At 31.5% G+C, this 23,081-nt stretch overlaps 1 protein-coding gene across 3 annotated transcripts in view; it reads left to right on the forward strand.

Moving 5' to 3' along the window:
- Positions 1-23,081, forward strand: part of LOC107453534 (cell adhesion molecule Dscam1) — a 139,220-nt gene that overhangs the window by 69,806 nt on the left and 46,333 nt on the right. For all 3 annotated transcript variants that reach the window (XM_071185813.1, XM_043048070.2, XM_071185867.1), the window contains exons 5-8: positions 2,728-3,018; positions 8,585-8,854; positions 16,117-16,244; positions 17,087-17,366. In XM_071185813.1, the coding sequence (XP_071041914.1) occupies positions 2,728-3,018; positions 8,585-8,854; positions 16,117-16,244; positions 17,087-17,366 (969 nt within the window). The remainder of the gene's footprint in view (positions 1-2,727; positions 3,019-8,584; positions 8,855-16,116; positions 16,245-17,086; positions 17,367-23,081) is intronic.

A 23,081-nucleotide genomic window follows, 5' to 3' on the forward strand; every position in this document is an offset into this window, starting at 1 on the left:
GAAACCCCCCTTACAACTTTTCTGAAAGGAAGTGTACCCAAAAGTATTTAATTTCTGGGAGATTTAGCGCACTTTTTCGCTGTCATCTTTTATCCTGCCTTCTAACTGGATAATTTGGGAAAAGGAACATTCCCGAATGAAATATCCGGAACCATGAATGCATGAATGGGATTAATGAATTTATTCATCTCAAAAGCAATTTTCTCCAAGTTTTTTTTTCTCCTGTACTTTCCCTCGAACTACAGTCAATGAAAATCTCGTTTTGTTTCCTGTTTCTGGATAAATAAAGATTCTTTTTCGTATAATGACAAGAAAATGCCTTTGATGTAATTGGGGTTTATTTGCGAACATATTAACGCTTCATTAGATTCCCGAAACTGTCCTGATTTTTTTTTCTTCTTCCAAGAAATGTTAAATGAAATCTTAAATGCGCTATGATTTTGAACTGGCTTAGTAAATACAGATAATAGTTACTTAGTTTTAATTTTGCGACTTTTGACTAATGAATTATACATGAGAAAAAAAATAAAAAAATATTTCTAACAAACGCGTCATTAAGTATGATAAGGTTTACTATGTTTTGTATGTTAAAGGTTATGATATGTAAAGTTATGGGTTGCACGTGCTTCGTGAAGACCTAATAAAACCGATACCAAAAAGAAAGAAAAATTCTAGTAGGATAAAATGATGAAATATTAGTTCAATTGGAATAAAACTCTAAAATAATGAATATTCATATTTAGTTTTATTGATCGCGAGTGAAAATGGAACTTTCTCAATGCTTTACTTTTGAAGGGTGATGGCATCGATTTTTCAAAATGGATCGATCTTTTTGAAAAGTTGCACATTTTTTCTAGGTAGAATTGATGATGGTGGACTTGAATTGATAAAAAGATGTACTTTTTATTGACCACATATTATTTTAACGTATCCATTATCGGTGTAAAGGGAAAAAAGTGATTTCCCTTTCCCACGTGAACCGATAGTATACGTAAGCAAATAAACAAGCGTTTTTTGCTGTTAAACCTATTTTCGTTCAAAAACTTAATGTAAAGTCATCCCTGCAATTGACTACTCTGAAACTTACAGTTTATTATCAATGCATATATTTTATTTTATAACCATCGTTGAACAGCCGACCCAATATTTGGGTTTGCGACTACTGATGTTCAACTCCTTAGCCTTGTAATTTTGAACCCAATCCACTACACAAGAGAACTATTGGATCAAGTATTGGGAGAAATTTGCCTTCGTGGAGGACTTTTTGATTGAACTAGCCCCCATTTGCGTACATGGAGAGGAAGACCACGAGAACCTCCAACGGTTAGCCTGACGGCAAGGGAACTCTAACACATGATCCATCTACCACTGGGGATATTTTACGCCAGCACTGTAATCGGTGTAAGCCGGATGTGGAATTCGTATCGAATGGGATTCGAACCCGGTTCGCCTAATTGGAAGGCGACCGCTCTATCCCTTGAGCCATCACGGCTCTCAAGAAATTGCTCGAGATCGTTGGGTCCATCAGTGGAGTTATCGTAAAGACACGGTTCCTGATAGAACACTGAAATCAAGCATTGCTGGCTGCCGTGAGTACGCGGGTGGGTGACTACTTTGATCAGCTTGCGTCGGGATCGAGGGTGCGTGCTATCAGTCCTCGTTAAACTGTCTTACCGTAAAGTGCTCGACTTCGCGTGCAGGTCGTCGAGCTATCAAAGCAGGGGAGTCACCCCCTCTGCAGAGGATCAAAGTTTCGATGGCATGTCTTCGGATCATCCTCTGGGATGTTTCCCAGACCATTGACAATAGCCTATTGTGCAGCTCTAGTGCGACGTAAATTGGGGAAAAAAACAAGTTCAAAACTGACCCAATACTATCGAGTAAACTGTAAACCGGAAACTACGATTCTACACACGCAAACCAATAAGCATTCCATCATTTTCCCAATTTACGGTATAAACAGAACGCAACAATTCACGTGCCCAATTATCTCTAACATGTTAACATGGTTAATTAAATAATAATATGTTTAATTAACATGTTTAATTAATAACCCAATACTATCGAGTAAACTGTAAACCGAAAATGACGATTCACATAAACATGGCCAATATATTAGACGCACTAAAAATTCAATGTAAAATCTTAATTATCAGGTGATACTATACAGCTTTATTGTTTTTACGTGACTGAAACCGGATTACACTTTTTTACCTTTCTGTTTCCAATTGGTTAAATTAAACAATATATGATATAAATTCGACGATTGGATAAATTAGACGATTTATTATACAAATACAGAATATTTATTATATCAGGTATTATATTAGTATAGTATAACAATTAGACCAAATTATTAGACGCACTGTAGTTTTGAAATAATAACATGTTTTGCACGAGTTTATATTCAAAACTCTTATATTCAAACATAAATGTAATGGGTTTTCATTCAGGAGATTTTTCATATTCTCCCTATTTGTATTTATTTTTAACGTATTGCATTACAATGTTAACCAATAGGATACACGAACGTAAACAAGTGCAATCCGGTTTCAGTCGCATAAAGGTAATAAAGCTGTATAGTATCACCTGATAATTAAGATTTTGCACAGAATTTCATAGTGTGTCTGATAATTTACCTAGCGACTGTACAATGTGTGTTTGATGCAATGTTGAATTAACTATTTCACGGTTTCAGAATTTATTTTAAACATTCACTATTTTCAGAGCCCTATGGACAAGTGCCGCCAAGAATTACCCATACATCTTCTCGGATTCTGATTCAAACGGGAGAAACAGCTTTATTGCCCTGTGCGGGACAGGCCTTTCCGCTGCCTAATTACAGGTGGTACAGAAAAGAAGCTTCCACGACTCCGGTACGCCTGGGACACCGAAGAGAAATGGTTGGTGGCACTCTGATCTTGCGAAACGCTGAGATAAGGGACAGCGGAAGGTACATCTGCGTCTTGACGAGCTCTGGTAATGAAGATAAAGCGGAAACGGAATTAACAGTGACAGGTGAGATTAATGAATGGCTCGTGTTCATTGTTTGATTTTGAATATATGTGTGTTTCATCCCAAACCAACGTATTCTCCTCTGATCCAATTTCTTGATTCCTGAAATGAAAGCATATCTTGTCGATGATGATTAATTTTTCAAGCATGATTTAAAATTTTTCAGTAATAAACATCGAAATAATTTTATTTTATTTTATAACCATTGTTGAACAATTTTTTGAGTTGACGACTACTAATGTTCAACTCCGGAGCCTTGTAATTTTGAACCCAATCCAGAAGACAAGAGAACTCTTGGGTCAAGCATTGGGGCAAATTGATCTTCGAGGGGATTTTCAAATTAATAAACCCACGATCACCTTACATGGAGAAAAAACGACGAAACCCACCCACAGTTAGCCCGGTAATAATAGGAATTTGACCCATGATCCACCATGACCACTGAAGTTATTTTACGTCAACACTGAGTTCGATGCAAACCGAAAGCAGAATTCGTATCAACCAGCCACTGCGGNTGAAACGCATGGCCTTTACCAAAAGCATACGAGAGCCTTCTTAATAAGGAGTTTCTCTACCTAATTTTGACCCCTTACATTAGTCCCGCAAGTGGATTGATCGTTACGACTCGGTTCAAAGCAGATCACAGAAGTCAAGTATCACTGGCTGTGGTCAGTGTGTGGGTGGGTGACCACTTGGATTAGTCCGCGTAGGGATCAAGGGTGTGCGGTATGGGTCCTGGCTAAACTGCGCCACCGTAAAGTGCTCGACTTCGCGTGCAGGTCGTCGGGCTACTGAGGTGTAGGTGCCATCTCCGCTGCAGAGGATCAAAATTGTGATATAATGTCGTCGGATCATCCTCAAGGATGTTTCCCAGACCGTCGCCGATAGCCCTTTGTGCAGCTCTAGGGCGAGGTAGATGATCTACAACAACGACCCCCCACCTTACCGATCAATTCATTTTTTTTCCTTGCTGGACTTGTACATTTTTTATTCCTTTTATGAATTTTCTTCGGCATGTTGACTCGCTCTTTCATTTTGTAAGCAATAGCGTTAGAGAGACTTATAAGGCAGGGTGAAGTGTTTCCCTAACAAACCTATCGACATTTTTTTTTGTTTATTTCTGTTTTGTTTCTAGCTATTCGATTTCTTTTATTCTGTGACCAATAGTGTAAGGGTGATTAACGAGGTAAAGAGGAACCAGGAGCCCAGAGCCAAAAGTTTTTCGATGCTCCCGCTCTGTTCACAGATAATAAGCTATGCTCCATCGTTTCTAAAGCTCCGGCAATTTTAATAAATATTTATGTTCGCTTTGAGTTTCAGATTTTAAACTGAAATTTTTGTCATGAAATTTAAGAAAAACAATGATAACTTAAGCATCAGCTCGTAGGGAAAATAAAAATTTAATTCGATTTTCAGTTATTTGTTCATTCCGAAGAAAAGAACTGAATCTAATAAAATCCTCTTTCTTATTTGATCTTACATCATTATTAAATGCAGTTTAATGCAGATAATACACTTTCTACAGCTAACGGGCAATGTCGTTACAATGCGGTAGGTCTTAGGGATATCTGTGAAATGAAATGATATTGCTGGAGCACTGGAGCAAAAGGAAAATTTAGAACCCCAGCTCCGGAGGGCTCTGGCTCCAGGCTCTAATTCAAATTCCAGGTTCCTCCGATATTTACAAAAACTACTTAGAAAAATGTTTGAAGAATGCTCATATATTGCGTAATTTTTAATGAATTAATTTAGATTTGGAAACAATAATTTTGCTATCAATTAAAAAGTGTTCAAAAAATTTTGTTAAATTTAATTTGAATTTTTAAAGTTATAGCAAAAGAACATTAGCAAGCATGTTCGTATCTCATTAAATATTTAAACTAGGCTTACGGAATTCTATGCAATTATTTCACACAATGAGCAAAGGGATCTATACAAGCTACAGGTTTATTGCTATAATTTCTGACATAGGGTGCTCAAAAAAACTTTTTATCTGTTCGTAAATTATTACCGGTCCCTCAAACATCGGAAAACTAAAAATGTTATTTATTAAGTATGAAGAATTTCATGAATTACACTAATGTTATAAAATGGTCCTTTAAATATTCCTTCGGAAATTTAAAAAAATATGCCAAGATCAAAATAAAAAAAAACGTTTTAATTATTTATTCCATATTTATTATTCGTATTATTACTATTGTGGCGTAACTACCACTATAAATATTAAATACTAATTCACTAGTATATAAGACATGTTCACCTAATTCCATCTAGAGGTAGCTTATGATAGATGAAGGTTGACATAGTGAAATAAAACATTCCCTTCACTATAATTAAATGCTTCTTATCTCAAATATTTATATATTCTTATGCAAGCAATAGTGATGTGCCAATCGATTCATTTAAATGAATCGATTCTTTAGAATCAATTCACTAAAATGAACGGTTATATGAATCGATTCTTTGATTCTTTTTTTAATGGTCGTTATAATGGAAGAGTCTTTATAAAAGGTGGTCGTACAAATTAGTTTAGACTGTTTTAGTATTTGAATTAGTTGATCTAGGTCAGGGGCTCTCAATATTTTTCTGCCATGGAACTCTAAATAATTAACGTTCTTTCGGCGGAACACCTGATAAAAGTACTATCTCGTGTAGCCGCTGTAACCTTTCCACGGAACCATAGGGCNCCTTGAATTTCAACACTGAATTGCTACTTCATGATTGAAAAAGTTAAGAGGATATCTGGCATAAACTAACATGTTTATTAAAATATTTTTCAATCGAGAGAACATGTACTTTAGATACAATAATGAACTTATAAGAACTAGAAAAGCCTATACAAATTTTGAACAAAGATGGCACATTAGTTATGGGTCTGCACTATGGTTACGATGAACTGGTGCTGTCTCCAATGAATCCCATACAGCTTCAAAACAATGAGAGTACCAGCTTATCTAGGATCTACAGAGGGATGGTGCCCAAGACTTTTCACATTACCAACATTATGCCCTAGGTTTCAAAACTATGAAAGCTTAATCTCTGTAAACTCTCTGCCAATAAAAAGACTGTCATAGACCTACATTGCTTTATACAATTTACTTTAAGTTATATAACAATTGCATAGATTCACTTCAAAAATTAAAAGCAAAACAATTCATCCATGATCAATTCAAATTCTGATATCTCTTTCTTATTTAAATAATCTGACAGGCTACTAAAATTAAAAATAAAATGAAGAAATAAAAATTAAAGTTACCTAAAAATGTTTAAGAAAGTGTCTATTTATTTAAATTGAAAGAAAGATATTAATAAATCAAGAAATCCATTATGGTATATGTTTACAAAAATATTTCTATTCACTTAATATGCAAGGAAAATCATACATTTCAGAGTTAGGTTGTTAAAAACAAAATTTATAAAGATTTTATTTTAAAATCAAATTGCTAATAAAAAAATTAACAAATATACCTTTTGCATATCATAATGGAGACCCCTAATGGCAAAACCTGGTTGATAGTCCAATTGTCTAATTTCTTGAGGATACTGCAAAAAATAAATTTTAAGAAAGTTTTTTTCCTGTAAACATAGAAAGCAAATACTCAGAAAAAAAAAAGACTACCATGGAGACTCGTATGTTTTTGGAAAAGCAGTACAGTGTCATTAAAAAATCTAGAGCAGTTTTTAAAGCTATAGAGCAAAGGATGAAATATTTAAGACATTGATAATTTTATGTCAAATTGTATCTAAAAACAAATAAAGATTACACATTTTTCTAACAGTTGATCTTCTGTCAATGTTTAAAAAATATGCTTACATTTTTTTCTACTGATTTACAAATTTTCCCGCTTTGTGTCCAACAAAAAAGGCAAACACGGGGTTCCATTGCACACATATATATATATATATATATTAAATTGCTCTTTCTCAGAAACTGTTTACCCGGTTTTACGCAAATGTTTCGTTTTGACGTACTAATATGACATAAAACATATTTTTTCTCACAGAACAATTTTGTTTTCAATTATTCTTAGATAGAATAATCGAAAAGTCAAAACAGTTGTTGAAACTGTGTTATTTATTTACCCAGTACATTTATTTACCTAGTTAAAAGGTTTTGGTTTAAGTATACATAAAAAAAATATCTTTATTTACTATAATTTGACATTTTAATTTTACGTAAATTTTATTATACTTCTGTAAAAATAATGTACGCCTTTTTATCAAGCAACGAATTTTTAGTAAAGTGTACATAAAATAAGCAGTTCTTATGTAGATACCTAAATTTTATGTATACCTAAATTTTCCTTCATTTTGCTCCAATACGACATTTTAATTTTATGTGAATTTTGACCTACGTATGACGTAAATAATGCGTAAAATATAATGTTCTCTATTATACCTTGTAAAAAGTGCTTGGTAAAATATAAACAAAAAGGAACAAATTTATTTAGAGAAATTTTCTGTTTCTTGGATAACCACTCTTCACTATAATTTGACGTTTAAACTTGCGTAAGTTTTCACATATTGTTGACGTAAGTACTATTCAAAAATAACGTGTTCATTCTAACCTAGTAAAAAGTGGTTGGTAAAATATTCGTAAAATAAACGAATTTGTTTAAGTAAATTTTTTTGTTTCTGGGGTGGCCATTTTTTGCTATAATTCGACGTTTCAATTTTGCGAATGCTTACTAAAATTTAAAGTCGAAATATACGTATATTTTTTACGTAAAATTGATTTTTTTTTTCTACATGGGATATTCTCGAATGTCCTAAAGAATTTTTTTTTATAAATATAATTTTTTTTGTACTTTTCAACATGCTCTAGATCGTTATTCTACTCCTAAGAAATTAAAGAATTTGACTTATTACTGAAATTAAGCAAAATTTCATAACAGATGTCAAAGTAAATCAATATCTCATCCTCTTCTTCGAAATATAAACTTCAAAATATTTTTCTTACCTTAAATATACTGTCCCTGTGAGAATTATTAAACACATTATTATATTCTATGTAAAATCTCAATTATCAGGTGGTACTATACAGCGTTATTGTTTTTACGCGACTGAAACCGGTTTGCACTTGTTTATGTTCGTGTATGAATTGGTTAACATTGTAATGCAATACGTTAAAAATAAACACAAATGGGAAGTATATAAAAAATCTCCCAAATAAAACCTATTACATGTGTGTTTATATATAAAAGCATTGCATACAAACTCGTGCAAAACACGTAATTATTAAAGCACAACAGTGAGTCTAATAATTTGGTCTAATTATTACAATATACTAATATAATACCTGATATAATAAATACTCTATAATTTATGTAATGTATCGTGTAATTTATCCAATCGTCGAATTTATATTGTATATCGTCTAATTTAACCAATTGATACACGAACGTAAACAAGTGCAAACCGGTTTAAGTCGCGTAAAAACAATGTTTTACAGTACCACCTAATAATTGAGATTTTACATAGAATCATACAGTGAGTCTACTAATTTGGAAAGGGGTAGTACAATCAGTGCAATCTGCTCATAAATATCTCTTAAAATGTTTTGTTTCAGCGAAACTGTCAGTGTCTGTTTATCCTCACGAAAGGATAGCAGATATCGGGGAAGTCGTGACATTCAACTGCAGCGTAAGAGGCTATCCAGTGTCCAATGTCAGATGGTCGAAAAACGCCAAATTCATTACGGACAGTAACAGGATGCGGGTGATTGCCAGGAACCAGCTGATGGTGACGTCAGTGCGGAGAGAGGATCATGGTTTGTATCAGTGCTTCGTCAACAACGACAAAGATTCCGCTCAAGGGGCAGCACAACTTCTAATTGGAGGTAAGGAGATTCTCATTAATCATTTGCAGCATTTTTGTGCAATATTTTTGAATCCCTCCTACTTTTTTGTTTTGAAGGGACATACTTCCCCCCTAACCTCTTGTCACACGTCACGCTAAATTACGTAAACAACATGGAATGAAAATTTACCGTACTGTATGGGAAAAATATTTCTGGTAAAACGAAACAACATACAATTCTGGTTTATAAATTCAAAATATACGGTATTTCAACCTTCCATATAAGGTAATAGCTTACCCGCAAGTCTTGTTTTAAATTTTATAGTTTATTTTATGACCGTCGGTAAACAACTGGTGACCTCATGTTCAATTTCGTAGCCTTGTCATTTCGAACGCAACCCAGAAGACAAAGGAACTTCTGGATCGAGTATTGGGATAAATTTTGCCTTTGTGGAGGACTTTGTGATGGTGCTAACCCGCATTTGTGTTACATGAAGAAGAAGACCACGAGAACCTCCCACGGTTAGCCTGAAGGCGATGGGACTCTAACCCATGCTGCTTCTACCATTGAGTTTCTTCCACTTCAGCCCTGTGGTCGGGGCAAGCCGGATGCGGAATTCGTATCGACTTGGATACGAACCCGGTTCGCCTCATTGGAAGGCAAACGCTCTATCCTCTGAATAATCGCGGCTCTTCAAGTCTTGTTTTTAAAAAAAATATAGATCTTATTACCAAATATTTAGTTAAAAAACACAAAGCTGAAATGTAAATTTAGTTGAATGAAAGTTTTTTATGCTTTAAGGCATGCTTTAAGGTATCATGCTGAAATTATCACATTTTACGGCATTTACCAAATTTTAACACACATTATAAAACAATATTTATTTTGTTAATTTCCCCCAAAACATTACAAGATCGCTTTGGTAAAAACTACCTTGCTTTTCAGTGGGAAAAACCACCGCTAATTTCACCCTGTTTTTGTAGTTCCGACCTTGCTTTTATTCTAGGTGTGTATTAGCAGTTCTTAAACAAAACAAGTACTGTAAATTAGAATTCCGATTTTTTTTAAAATTCGAAGTATGTTTGTTACTGAAATTTGTGAACATAGGAAACTGATATGGTTAAATATATACTTATTTCGATAAAAAAATATGACAATAATAATATAAACTATAATTACATAAATTACTTTTCAGCTGATTTTAAAATTTCATCAAAATGCTTCTTCTCTTTCAAAAGCATCTCTTTGCTACAAAGCGTTGAAATCTTAAGGATCCCCTCCAAAACTGTCTCAATTTTATTGGAGACTTTTTTTATAACAGTTCAAGCAGTAAAAAATCTCTTCACACTATTTTAAATAGACAACATATGTTATTTTGCGAATCTTAAATATGCTGGGTGTAAGAAATTAGGAGAATTTGCAGTCTTGGTCAATTATCTCTAGAACTGCTGGGCCGATTTTAAAGAAATTCGATATGTATATACACTGATACAATACAAAACAAATGACCATTCAACAATTGTAATACTCAAGCATGATCGTGCGTAACACTCGTTGTAGTCGGAAGGTATGAAATTGCTACAGGACAATTCAGGACAATTGCCTCAGGAAATAATAAACTGCCTTATTTCAAGTATGAAATCATGCTTCAAGGTCAGTAAGAGGGGACCATTCCGCCTAGTAACCATTTTTTGTTGTTGTTGTTTGTTCTGCAACCGCTGTTTTATACCTTCTAACTCCAACAAGTTTTATGCACGATCATGCGCGTGTCTTACAATTGTTGAATGGTTATTCGTTTTGTATTGTATCAATGTACAGTTCCTGGACACATTATTAGAGGCACTATAAGATTCTACGTAAAATCTTAATTATCAGGTGATACTATACAGCTTTATTGTTTTTACGTGACTGAAACCAGTTTGCACTTGTTTACGTTCGTGTATCAATTGGTTAAATTAGACGATATACAATATAAATTCTACGATTGGATAAATTAGACGATATATTATATAAATATAGAATATTTATTATATCAGGTATTATATTAGTATATTATAATAATTGAACCAAATTATTAAACGCATTGTAGTGTTTTAATAATTGCGCGCTTTGCACGAGTTTACAGGCAGTACTTTTATATTTAAACAAACATGTAATGGGTTTTAATTCAAGAGATTTCTTATATACTTCCTATTTGTATTTATTTTTAACGTATTGCATTGCAATATTAACCAATTTATACACGAACATGAACAAGTGTAAACCGGTTTCATCCGCATAAAAACAATAAGGTTGTATAGTATGACCTGAAAATTAAGATTTTACAAAAGATCTTATAGTGCGTCAAATAATTTGTCAAGGAACATATCAAATTTTCTTAAAATCGGCCCAGAAGTTCTAGAAATAATTGACCAAGTCTGCAAATTCACTTAATTTCCTACACCAATGAATTTCTAATAAGGCACCATTTCTTTGCTTCGAAACAGTCTATTTCGACAGAAGTTTTCATTCATTTAAATAATATTTCAAAATCAAATAATGATTCGGGTTTCTTTTAATTATTATTGACATAGCGAAATAAATTTTCCCCCTGAAAAAGTCCTACCTTCATTGTTTCTCAAAGCCTCAGAAGGAGTTTAATTTATATTAAATATGAAATTTTCATTTCTGTTGGAGTAAATTATATTTTCCATCCGTCGAGATTCTCCGTGACAATTCCAAATGAAAGTAAGTCATTAAGCAGAATATATGGAAACACACAGAAACATTGTTTAAGAAAATTCTGCGTACAATATTCGTCTCTAGTCAATTTACAAGTACCTTCCTGTGCGTGCATGAATACATTTAGTATATTTCTTTTCGACGGACTGATGAGTCTAATAATTTTTGTTCAAATACTCAGAAATTAGTTACTTTATATTTTTAACGAAATTTGGAAGCGTTTCAATGCGTATGATTAGTATATTTTTAACTTGGAATTAAGCATAAATATGAACACAGCAGTACAATGTGCTGATATTTTCTCAAATAAATAAGCTCGGATGCAACTAAATGCTTCAACAAAAATAATGAAGTTATTATTTTGAAATTATTTACTTCATCATAGATGCGACTTCTAACTATAACTTACGATTTAAATAAAAAAAATAGAGTGGTTACGATTTAACTATTACAAAGCAAAATGTATGTAATAAATTATAATCTCTTGTTCAGAATGCTCTTCTTAAAAATTTATGGTTTAAAAAAAAGGTTTTAATATTGTAATTAAGCGTGCGGAGAAATGTATATGAAGATTTACGAACGCTACTGGAAGCATCATTTTTAATGAGATTTTCGGGATCGCTGTAATTTCTCATTGTTACAGGAAATAGTGCGTCAAAACAAACGTTATTTTGAGAAAAAAAAATGTCTTTATTTATTTAATAAATCTTACAGAAAGCAGAAATCCCACTGTGAAAATGGTACACTTAAATGATTTTTCTCTATTTAAAATTCAACTCTCTGTAGAAGATTTTCAGAAATTTATGTTGTTAGTTTGGGTCATAAATGAGTGCTAATATTTACTTTAAGCGAGGAAGGAATAATGTCTTGGAAATTAGAAAAATATCATAGAACTTAATTTTTCCTAGTTGATGGTTTTAAATTATATTCGCGTCATCGTCATATAAATCAAGGGGTTTGAAAAAAGTAATACATTAATCGATTCCAGTTTTCGTTTTAAAAAATTATTTAATTTCTAAACTATTTCTAAACTTATTTATATTGTAAATGTTTATTTTAAATCATTTCAAAACTTTTGATAGATATGTATTTGTTCAGAACTTAATGTTTCTTATATGAAATATTTTTATATTAAGTATTTCATATTAAATATTTTTTATATTGAATATTAAATTTATTCTTATTGGATTAATTTTATTAATTACCCTTTCTTTATTAGGTGAATAAATTTTAAGCTTAATAAATTCCAGGGATATTATAATTTTATACATAAAAGCACAGTAAAAACTAACATAAGGTGTATAACAATTATCGTTTCAAATGTAAATTTTCAGAAACATCAGCTAAATTTACTCAATTACGAATCACATATTGATCCCGTTTAGAGGGATTCCTATAGAGCACAAATGTTTTATATCTTCAACTAGTGGTGAATTGCAGAAAACGGTATATTGTATTGACCGTATTTATAGTATGCGTCATAAATCGTATGTATCGTATAGTGTGCATATTGCAAACCATATATATCACAGAAAATTAAATATTCTGTTCTATAATTCAGCTTACCAGCTGAATTATATCAAGCTTATCTTTAAATTTTAATGCTTTACAGCCGTTCATCTTCATAATTGCCTACCGATATTCATTAAACTTGAGATTAAAATTCCTACTTTCACGCTTTTCTGCATACATTTTAACAAAGGTAGTACATTTAGCATCTACTTAATGTACTACCTAACTGCTATTTTGAATTCTACAATATATAAANAAATTTGGAAGCGTTTCAATGCGTATGATTAGTATATTTTTAACTTGGAATTAAGCATAAATATGAACACAGCAGTACAATGTGCTGATATTTTCTCAAATAAATAAGCTCGGATGCAACTAAATGCTTCAACAAAAATAATGAAGTTATTATTTTGAATTTATTTCATCATAGTTACTATTTCTAACTATAACTTACGATTTAAATTATAAATAGAGTGATTTCGATTTAACTATCACAAAGTAAAATGTATCTGTAATCTCCTGTTCAATTTAGTTCTGAATGTTCTTCCTGAAATTTATGGTTTAAAAAAAAAGCTTTTAATATAGTAATTAAGCGCGCGGAGAAATGTATATGAAGATTTACGAACGCTGCTGGAAGCATCATTTTTAATGAGATTTTCGGGTTCGCTGTAATTTCTCATTGTTACAGGAAATAGTGCGCCAAAACAAACATTATTTTGAGAGAATTGAAAAAAAAAATATTCTTTATTTATTTTATAAATCTTCCAGAAAGTAGAAATCCCACTGTGAAAATGGTACATTTAAATGATTTTTCTCTATTTAAAATTCAACTCTCTGTAAAAGATTTTCAGAAATTTATGTTGCTAGTTTGGGTCGTAAATGAGTGCTAATATTTACTTTAAGCAAGGGAGAAATAAGGGCTTGGAAATTAGAAAAATATCATAGAACCTAATTTCTCCTAGTTGATGGTTTTAAATTATATTCGTGTCATCGTCATATAAATCAAGGGGTTTTGAGTAAAGTAATATATTAATCGCTTTCAGTTTCTTTTAAAAAAATTATTTAATTTCTAAACTATTTCTAAACTGATTTACATTGTAAATTTTTATTATAAATCATTTCAAAACTTTTGTTATTTGTTCAGAACTTAATGTTCCTTACATGAAATATTTTTATAGTAAGTATTTTATATTGAATATTTTTTTTGAAAGATTTTCATATTAAATATTTTTTTATATTAAATATTAAATTTATTCTTATTGGATTAATTTTATTAATTAACATTTAGTTATTATTTGAATACATTTTAAGTTTAGTAAATTCTAGGGATATTATAGTTTTATACATCAAAACATAGTAAAACTAATGTAAGGTGTACAACAATTATCGTTTCAAATACAAATTTTCAAAAACATCAGCTAAATTTAATCAATTACAAATCACATATTGATTTTTATATTGAATATTAAATTTATTCATAATGGATTAATTTTATTAATTAACATTTATTTATTATTTGAATAAATTTTAAGCTTAGTAAATTCTAGGGATATTATAATTTTATACATCAAAACATAATAAAACTAATGTAAAGTGTACAACAATTATCGTTTCAAATCTAAATTTTCAGAAACATTAGCTAAATTTAATCAATTACAAATCACATATTGACTTTTATATTGAATATTAAATTTATTCTTATTGGATTAATTTTATTAATTAACATTTATATATTAGGGGAATAAACTTTAAGCTTAATAAGTTCCAGGGATATTATATTTTTATGTATCAAATCATAGTAAAATTAACGTATGGTGCACAGCAATTATCGTTTCAAATCTAAATTTTCAGAAACATCAGTTAAATTTAATTAATTACAAATCACATATTGATTTTTATATTGAATATTAAATTTATTCTTATTGGATTAATTTTATTAATTAACATTTATTTATTAGGGGAATAAACTTTAAGCTTAATAAGTTCCAGGGATATTATATTTTTATGCATCAAATCATAGTAAAACTAACGTAAGGTGTACAGCAATTATCGTTTCAAATCTAAATTTTCAGAAACATCATCTAAATTTAATCAATTCAAAATCACATATTGATTTTTATATTGAATATTAAATTTATTCTTATTGGATTAATTTTATTAATTAACATTTATTTACTAGGTGAATTTAGGCTTAATACATCCCAGGGATATTATAATTTTATACACCAAAACATAGTAAAACTAATGTAAGGTGTACAACAATTATCGTTTCAAATCTAAATTTTCATAAACATTAGCTAAATTTAATCAATTGCTAAATTTAATCAAAATCACATATTGATCCCGTTTAGAGTGATTTTCATAGAACACAAATGTTTTATATCTTCAACTAAATTAATTACATAAACGGTATATTGTATTGATTGTATGCATAGTATGCGTCATAAATCGTATGTATCGTATAGCGTGCATATTGCAAACCATATATATCACAGAAAATTAAACATTCTATTCTATAATTCAGCTTACCAGCTGAATTATATTAAGCTTATCTTTAAATTTTAATGTTTTACAGCCGTTCATTTTCATAATTGCTTACCGATATTCATTAAACTTGAGATTAAAATTCCTACTTTCACGCATTTCTGCATACATTTTAATAAAGGTAGTACATTAATTATCTACTTAATGTACTACCTAACTGCTATTTTGAATTCTACAATATGTAAACAATTTTATTTACTCTTATTTGAATGCTACTATATATATAAGCAATTTAAACGTATATATGAGACCTGATAGTTGTGCATTAAAGACTTTATGCGACGACCAAACTAAAAAAAAATAATCTTACCTTTATTATTACTTTTCTACTTTTTTAAATATTGTGGTAATCTTATACTCATTTCTGTGAATCTTATTCTTGTACATAGATGATTCCCAGCAGCAGTAGCTAGACTGAACTTGTGAAGTTGTTATTTTATATTTTATTAAAATTTTTATTACATTTAAAATAAAGATTCTGAATTTATTTTACTTTCAGCTAACTTATTTATATTTACTTGCAGACAATCCTCCAGAGTTTTTACACACATTCGAAAACATGACAGTGAATCCTGGGTCTTCGGTGTCTTTGAAATGTTCGGCTTCAGGCAATCCTCTACCCCAAATCACGTGGTCTTTGGATGGAGCGCAGGTATTAAATAAACTCCTAATTCTTAAAATGATTTAAGCCTAAAGCATTTGTTTTCTCCATTTCATTTCATCTTTAGTAAAATTTACTTTTTTGCTAAATTTTGAGTTCGACCCTGATCGGATTTGTAGGTAAAATATTGCAATAGACTGGAATGAACTGTAATCCCAACCATAGCAATACTTTATATGAGTTTAACCCCTTAACCCTTATATTTCAAAAATATGGATCGAAATTGGAAAATTTTTTTGACTGTTTAATTTTTTTTTTAAGTTATTATAAAAGTTAGAAAATGGCTTTTTATTACAAAAATAAAATTTTAAGTGCAATAACTACTGTATTTATAATTTTTACACACACATAAAAAACTAATGGATTTCACACACACTTTATTCAATTAGATCAAATTAAACAAAGTTTTGAAACTAAATATAATATAACTAGTATAATGTAATATAAAAACACAACAATGTGATTTTCAATACGTAAATTTTACAAATCTTTTACAGTATGGTGTATCCCAAAACACGAAACTGCACACAAGCCCATAACGCACTCTTTGCCCTCGACTGAAGCGTAACAGGTGAAAAACTTGAAACACTAATGCCATCTATTAGGAAAATAGTGAATTAAATATCCTAAAGTAGAAACAAATACTGTTCGGGCATCACAAAATAGAAATGTTAATTTTTCTCCTGCCAGAAGACAGTTCGCGCATCACAAATAACAAAAGATTTCTACTAACAAGTTATTGTTAAATTATTCCTCCATAGCTGAACAGCTAATGTCATTTCGCGATCTTCAGCCATGGAAATTAAAGTTTAATTTTAATTTTTTTTTCGCAGGTACCTGAAGATCAGAGTTTTAGATCCGGTGATTACGTTACTCTAGAAAACACTGTTATCAGTTATGTAAATATTTCAAGAGCGGGAGTTGAGCATTCTGGTGAGTTCACGTGCGCAGCTAAAAATGATGCGGGGGAGGTAGAGCACAGCAGCTGGGTCAGGGTGCCCGGACCACCATTCGTGAGAACCATGAAGAATCAGACTATCGTAGCTGGAGAGATGATGAAGATCAGGTGTCCAGCGGGAGGATATCCGATACATAGAATTTCTTGGGAAAGAGGTAAGCAGTAAAATATAACAAAATATATACATAAAATATATATTTTTGAATTATAAAGTTACATTTTAGTATTTTAAATTTTTTCAAATTGGGTTCGAATCCCAACGATGGCTTTTAGATGCACCGACCACAGTGATGACGTGAAATATCCTCAGTGGTAGATGGATCATGCGTTATAGCCAGGGGTCTGTTTAGAAGAAATTTGGGTCCGCTTCACAAAATATCTTTTCATAAAAACGGACCCTTCACAAAATATTTTAACTTAGAAACGGACCCTTCACAAAATGATTTAACTTAGAAACGGACCCTTCACAAAATGATTTTTCTGTTAATCGGACCCTTCACAAATTTGTTGATCTTCATTATTATTTTGTTAATCGAATAAACCCTTCCCATGGCAGAAAACAAGAAAGATGGATGTAAACGAATTAAGTTTTGTCTTCGGCAGACGATTCTTCCCTTATTCGTCCGAAATGAATATTCTGCGTTCAGCAGTATAGACTAAATACCAAATATTTGTATGTTGCATCTCCAACTTAGAAGCAGCAATTGCTGTTTATTTTTGAAAATTTAATTTTTTTTGCTATAATTTTACAGTGCCGAGCATAATCTTGCATCTATTTACAATTTAAAAACTCCTTGAGAAAGTTTTTTTCTATAACCGGGCCCTATTTGCACAAATTCATAAAAGCGGACCCTGGTGGAAAGAATGCGAATAATTTTTTCACAATTTCACGAAAAACGGACCTTTCACAAAATGTCTGGAGGGACCCCTGGTTAGAGCCCCCTTGCCGCCTAGCTAACCGTGGCAGGTTCGCGTGGTCTTCCTCTCCATGTAACGCAAATGCGGATTAGTTTCATCAAAAATTCCTCCAGGAAGGTAAATTTCTCCCAATACTTGATCCAGGAGTTCCCTTGTCTTCTGGATTGGGTTCAAAATTACAAGGCTACAGAGTTGAACATTAGTCGTAGTTGGCGTGCATCGTAGTCGGCGTTTCTGCCAAGGTAGGCGTGCTCACATCACGTCTGACGGTCACCAATGTGGGGAGTAGTAGTAATCAACCATGTCAACCTTCATCTATGGAAAGGTACCCCAACGTTGAATCGAGTTAACAGGTCTTATATACTAGGGAATCGGAATAGTATTTTTGTAGTGGTAGATACACTACAATCACTAAATTTCTGGTGCACACGACAAAAGTTAAGCAAGTTACGCGACCCTGAACGCACACCCATGTGGTTAACCGGAACGATGCGCGTTGTTGAGTGTCAAAACTTCCTTTTTTATACTTTGCGTTATAATCATGTTCGGATCTTTCATCTATGGCAGGGATGGCGAACCAATGGCACGCGTGCCATTTATGGCACGCGTGCCATTTATGGCACCCGACACAATACTTCGGGCACGCCACCGATCACATTTGTTTTTACACAAATGGCATTACACTATGAAGCATATGTAACAATTAAATTAAAATTCACANTTTAAACGTATACTTTTAAATTTCAAACCTGTCTATAACGATAACCTGCCTATAACAATATTTTATTTAGGTCCCTACAGTATCGTTATAGACAGGTTTTACTGTCATCTAATCTGCAACAATATAGGTCACACTGGTGTTACTTTAAGTTGAATTACGCGTATAAATGAGACATTGCAAAAGTTTTTTTTCAATGTAAATAAAGAGTTTTGAGTTGATAGTATTTAGTATTATTATTTTCCCAATAATCACGAAGTCACAATTATTTGACGGCACGTCTATGATCTCATCAAACAATTCTCTAGAAAAAATGGCACGTTGGTGTATAAAGGTTCGCCACCCCTGATCTATGGCATCCTCTCTACACCTAGCACAAATGTCACGAGCAGCTTTTGCAGTCTTAGAGCCTTGGTTAATAGCGCAAATTAGAAAGTGTTGAAAATGCTAATTTCTTTCCACTCCATTTTAATGATCTGAAAATTAATATAAATTTAAATCGAATAAAATAACAAAACATCATTTTTACAATGATTTAAACCAAAACATTGCATTATACGTTTCCAAAAACATATAATGAGATTCAAAATGTAAAATTAAAAAGAACAAACTACCGAGAACCGACCTAATGTAAAAAGAGCTAACTTTATTTTGATAGTTTATGAAAGAACTGGAATTTTTACCAAAACAGACCAAACAAAATCCTATTATAAAAAGAAGAAAAAAACATAAATCAGCATTCTCGTCAATGTTCGCTTTCAAGTCAATAAGAAGCATGAGATTTGTGGAATGCAATTTACGAGTTGTAGAATAATAATTTACCTTTCTCCATTTTAGTTTTATAACTTCTTTATGACTAACAATAAAATTGTTGCTTGGAATTGCAGAAGGGAAAGAATATTTGATATTGAAACATGTTTCTTGAATTTCAGAAATTTATCACCGTATCAAAATTTTGAATGGAGATTGTCAAAGATCAATGCATCCAAATAAATTTCAAAGTTTTTTTTTTCCATATCAACAAAATGCAGATGTAGACCGTTTATTTAAAAGCTATTTTTTTACGATTTTAATAAAAAAAAATTTATAAAACCGTACATATAGAGATAAAATTTAGAAAAGGAAATATTTATTCCAAATTAATCCAACTGTTACAAAAGTCATGCAAATATAGACCGTTTATTTAAAAGTTACTTTTTTAAGATTTTAATAAAAAAAATGTTTAAAAAACCGTACATAAAGATAAAATTTAGAAATTAACTAATTAATCTAACTGTTATAAAAGCCATGCAGATATAGACTGTTTATTTAAACTTTGTTTTTTCACGATTTTAATAAAAAAATGTTTATAAAACCGTACGTAAAGATAAAACTTAGAAATTAACTAATTAATCTAACTGTTATAAAAGCCATGCAGATATAGACCGTTTATTTAAACTTTGCTTTTTTACGATTTTAATAAAAAAATGTTTATAAAACCGTACATAAAGATAAAATTTAGAAATTAACTAATTAATCTAACTGTTATATAAGCCATGCAGATATAGACTGTTTATTTAAACGTTGCTTTTAACGTTGCAATAGAAATGTTTATGAAACTGCACATATAAAGATAAAATTAAGAAAAGGAAATATTTATTCTAAATTAATTTAACAGTTACAAAAGCCAGCAAAAATAAAATGTGTAAAATTACATATATTAGGTGAAATTACGACGAAGGCAGATTTTCTTATCAGACCTGATAATAAAATATTTGAAACAGTGGCTGATAGAGAGAATGATTCGTTTCGCTTCATTTTAAATATTTAAATTCTTTTTAAAAATTTAAAAAATAGTATATTTTTTGTTTTAAGAAAACAAAGGAAATAATTAAAGCTACGCATCTCAAAAAGATGAATCCCAGTAACATTAAAAATAATATAAAAACGAGAAGTGTTAATAGCGTGAAATCTTCAGAAAGCACTTACAAAATTTGATGAATTTTAATATATTAGTATTAATATATTGCACACACCCTGCTCGCTGTTCCCGTATAACTGCTTTTGTAGTTCCTTTTTGATTGAATTTAATTTTAAATTTGAAATTTCCCTTCTTAAAAATTCAATAAAGTTACGTATTACATTTTGTGCAGGGGAGGGGATACACAACTGCACATTACTGAAAATTGATTGCAAAATAAAAAAAGGGCATTCTTTAGACTATTATGCATTAATTAGACTATTGCATAAATGCAATTATTAGACTATTTTTGTTCATATCATTTTAATTTCTAATGAGCAACTGTTGAATTAGGAAAGTCAATCTGGAAATTTTTCGATTGGTTTTAACTTCGAATTAATAAATAGCGAGGTCAGTTGTTTAAGAACAATTGAAAACTGTTTTATTACAATCATGCATTTTTTTTTGCGTTTAAAGTATGTGGTAAAAGAAATAATATTACATTGTTTCAGAGTTACATTTGAAAAATGAAGCATTAAATGCATTAAAAAATTACACGTTATGACACATTCAATATTTTTTTTTAAAAAAACTGCAGTTTTATTATCTATTCACTTTTTCTTAAAGGTGAAGAAAAAAATATAAAAAAGTCGTTCTTTAAAAAATATTTAACGCCTGTTTACGGCTTCGAACAACATAAAAAAGCTATTTAGATAAGAAATAACTATTTGTTAGAAAAAACGCGAATTGAACTATTAAATATACATAAAAATAGCACATAGCTTATATAAAAACCGCATTAACGTATTACTGAGAAAAATCTTCTTAATATAAAAAACACTCATAACAATATTAGATAACACAGGCCTACGATGAAAAAAATACAAGGGATCTGATAGCTGAACTTTGTGTATTTTTTGGTGCTGAAATGAAAAACAATAAGGAAAATTTTCTATCACGTCACGTTTTCTAGAAAAATTCAATTTTACTGGACTTTTTACGAATATTTACCGCGAATATTACCGTTTTTGAATTTCTTGCCTGACCAGCATTCTACTTTGGTTAAATCTACAAAAATACCCCTCTATGGCATATTTCGATCACAATCCCTCTCTCTGTCACAATCTCTCTCTACCAATAACTTCGCGAGAATTTTTAGCTAGGTTCGGTGACCTCTCAGGAACACTAGCAAGTGTTATAGGGAGTTCGAGTTTGAGACATTGTGAGAATTTGCCAAATGACTTTTGTTATATATGCGGCGAATATAGTGTTGTTAAAACTATGTCAGAAAACTTTATCATGCATATTTTGGCATGAAAATCGGAGACCAGGACAACTCATTGTGGCTCCTCATAAAGTTTGTGTACAGTGTCTCAGTGATCTACGCTTATGGCACCAAGGAAAGAAGACTGCTTTACGTTTTGGAATTCCTATGACGTGGAGGGAGACCCCAAAACACTTTTATTGTTATTTTTGTTCCTGCCATGTTCGTGGGTATAACCGAAAAATCAAAGACTAATATCTTATCCTAACATTCCATCGGCCATACGCTCCGTTCCTCATGGACCTGATGTGCCTGTGCTTTTGCCTCCAACTGAAATGCCAGTCATCTCTTCAGAGTCTTTAGACTCGGAACATGCAGAAGTTCAAGTCTCCGATACCAAGTAGAAGCCCTCTGTAGACGGTTCGCCTCAGCCCTTCTCTCAGGTTGTACTGAATGATCTGACTAGAGATATGGGCCTTTCGAAAGAGGCAGCTGAATTGTTAAGTTCCAGACTGAAAGAAAAACACTTATTGGATAAAGGAACATCTTTTTATTGGTACAGGAATCAAGAAAAGTGATTTATTAAGTACTTTGATGAAGAGGAGATCTTGTTCTATTGTTCTGATGCTCCTGGATTGATGAGCAAATTTACTGTCATCTACGATAAAGATTAGTGGAGACTGTTTATAGATTCATCCAAAGGAAGCTTCAAAGCTGTTCTTCTTCATCATGGGAGCCAGTATGTATCTGTACCAGTTGGACACTTGGTATATTTAAAAGAATGCTATGAAAACTTGGCTCTCGTCCTGACTAAAATAAAATATATCGACCTTAGTTGAACCATTTGCGGTGATTTGAAAGCTATCTCCATACTTCTTGGTCAGCAAGATGGATTTACGAAGTTCTCATGTTTTATTTGTGAGTGGGACAGCCGTGACAAGACACAACATTGGGTCAAAAAAGAATGGCCGAAAAGACAAAATCTTACCTCAGGCACCAAGAACGGTATTCGAAACAGATTAGTTGATCCA

The sequence above is a fragment of the Parasteatoda tepidariorum genome, chromosome 1 (assembly GCF_043381705.1).
Source record: "Parasteatoda tepidariorum isolate YZ-2023 chromosome 1, CAS_Ptep_4.0, whole genome shotgun sequence".
Taxonomy (NCBI): domain Eukaryota; kingdom Metazoa; phylum Arthropoda; class Arachnida; order Araneae; family Theridiidae; genus Parasteatoda; species Parasteatoda tepidariorum.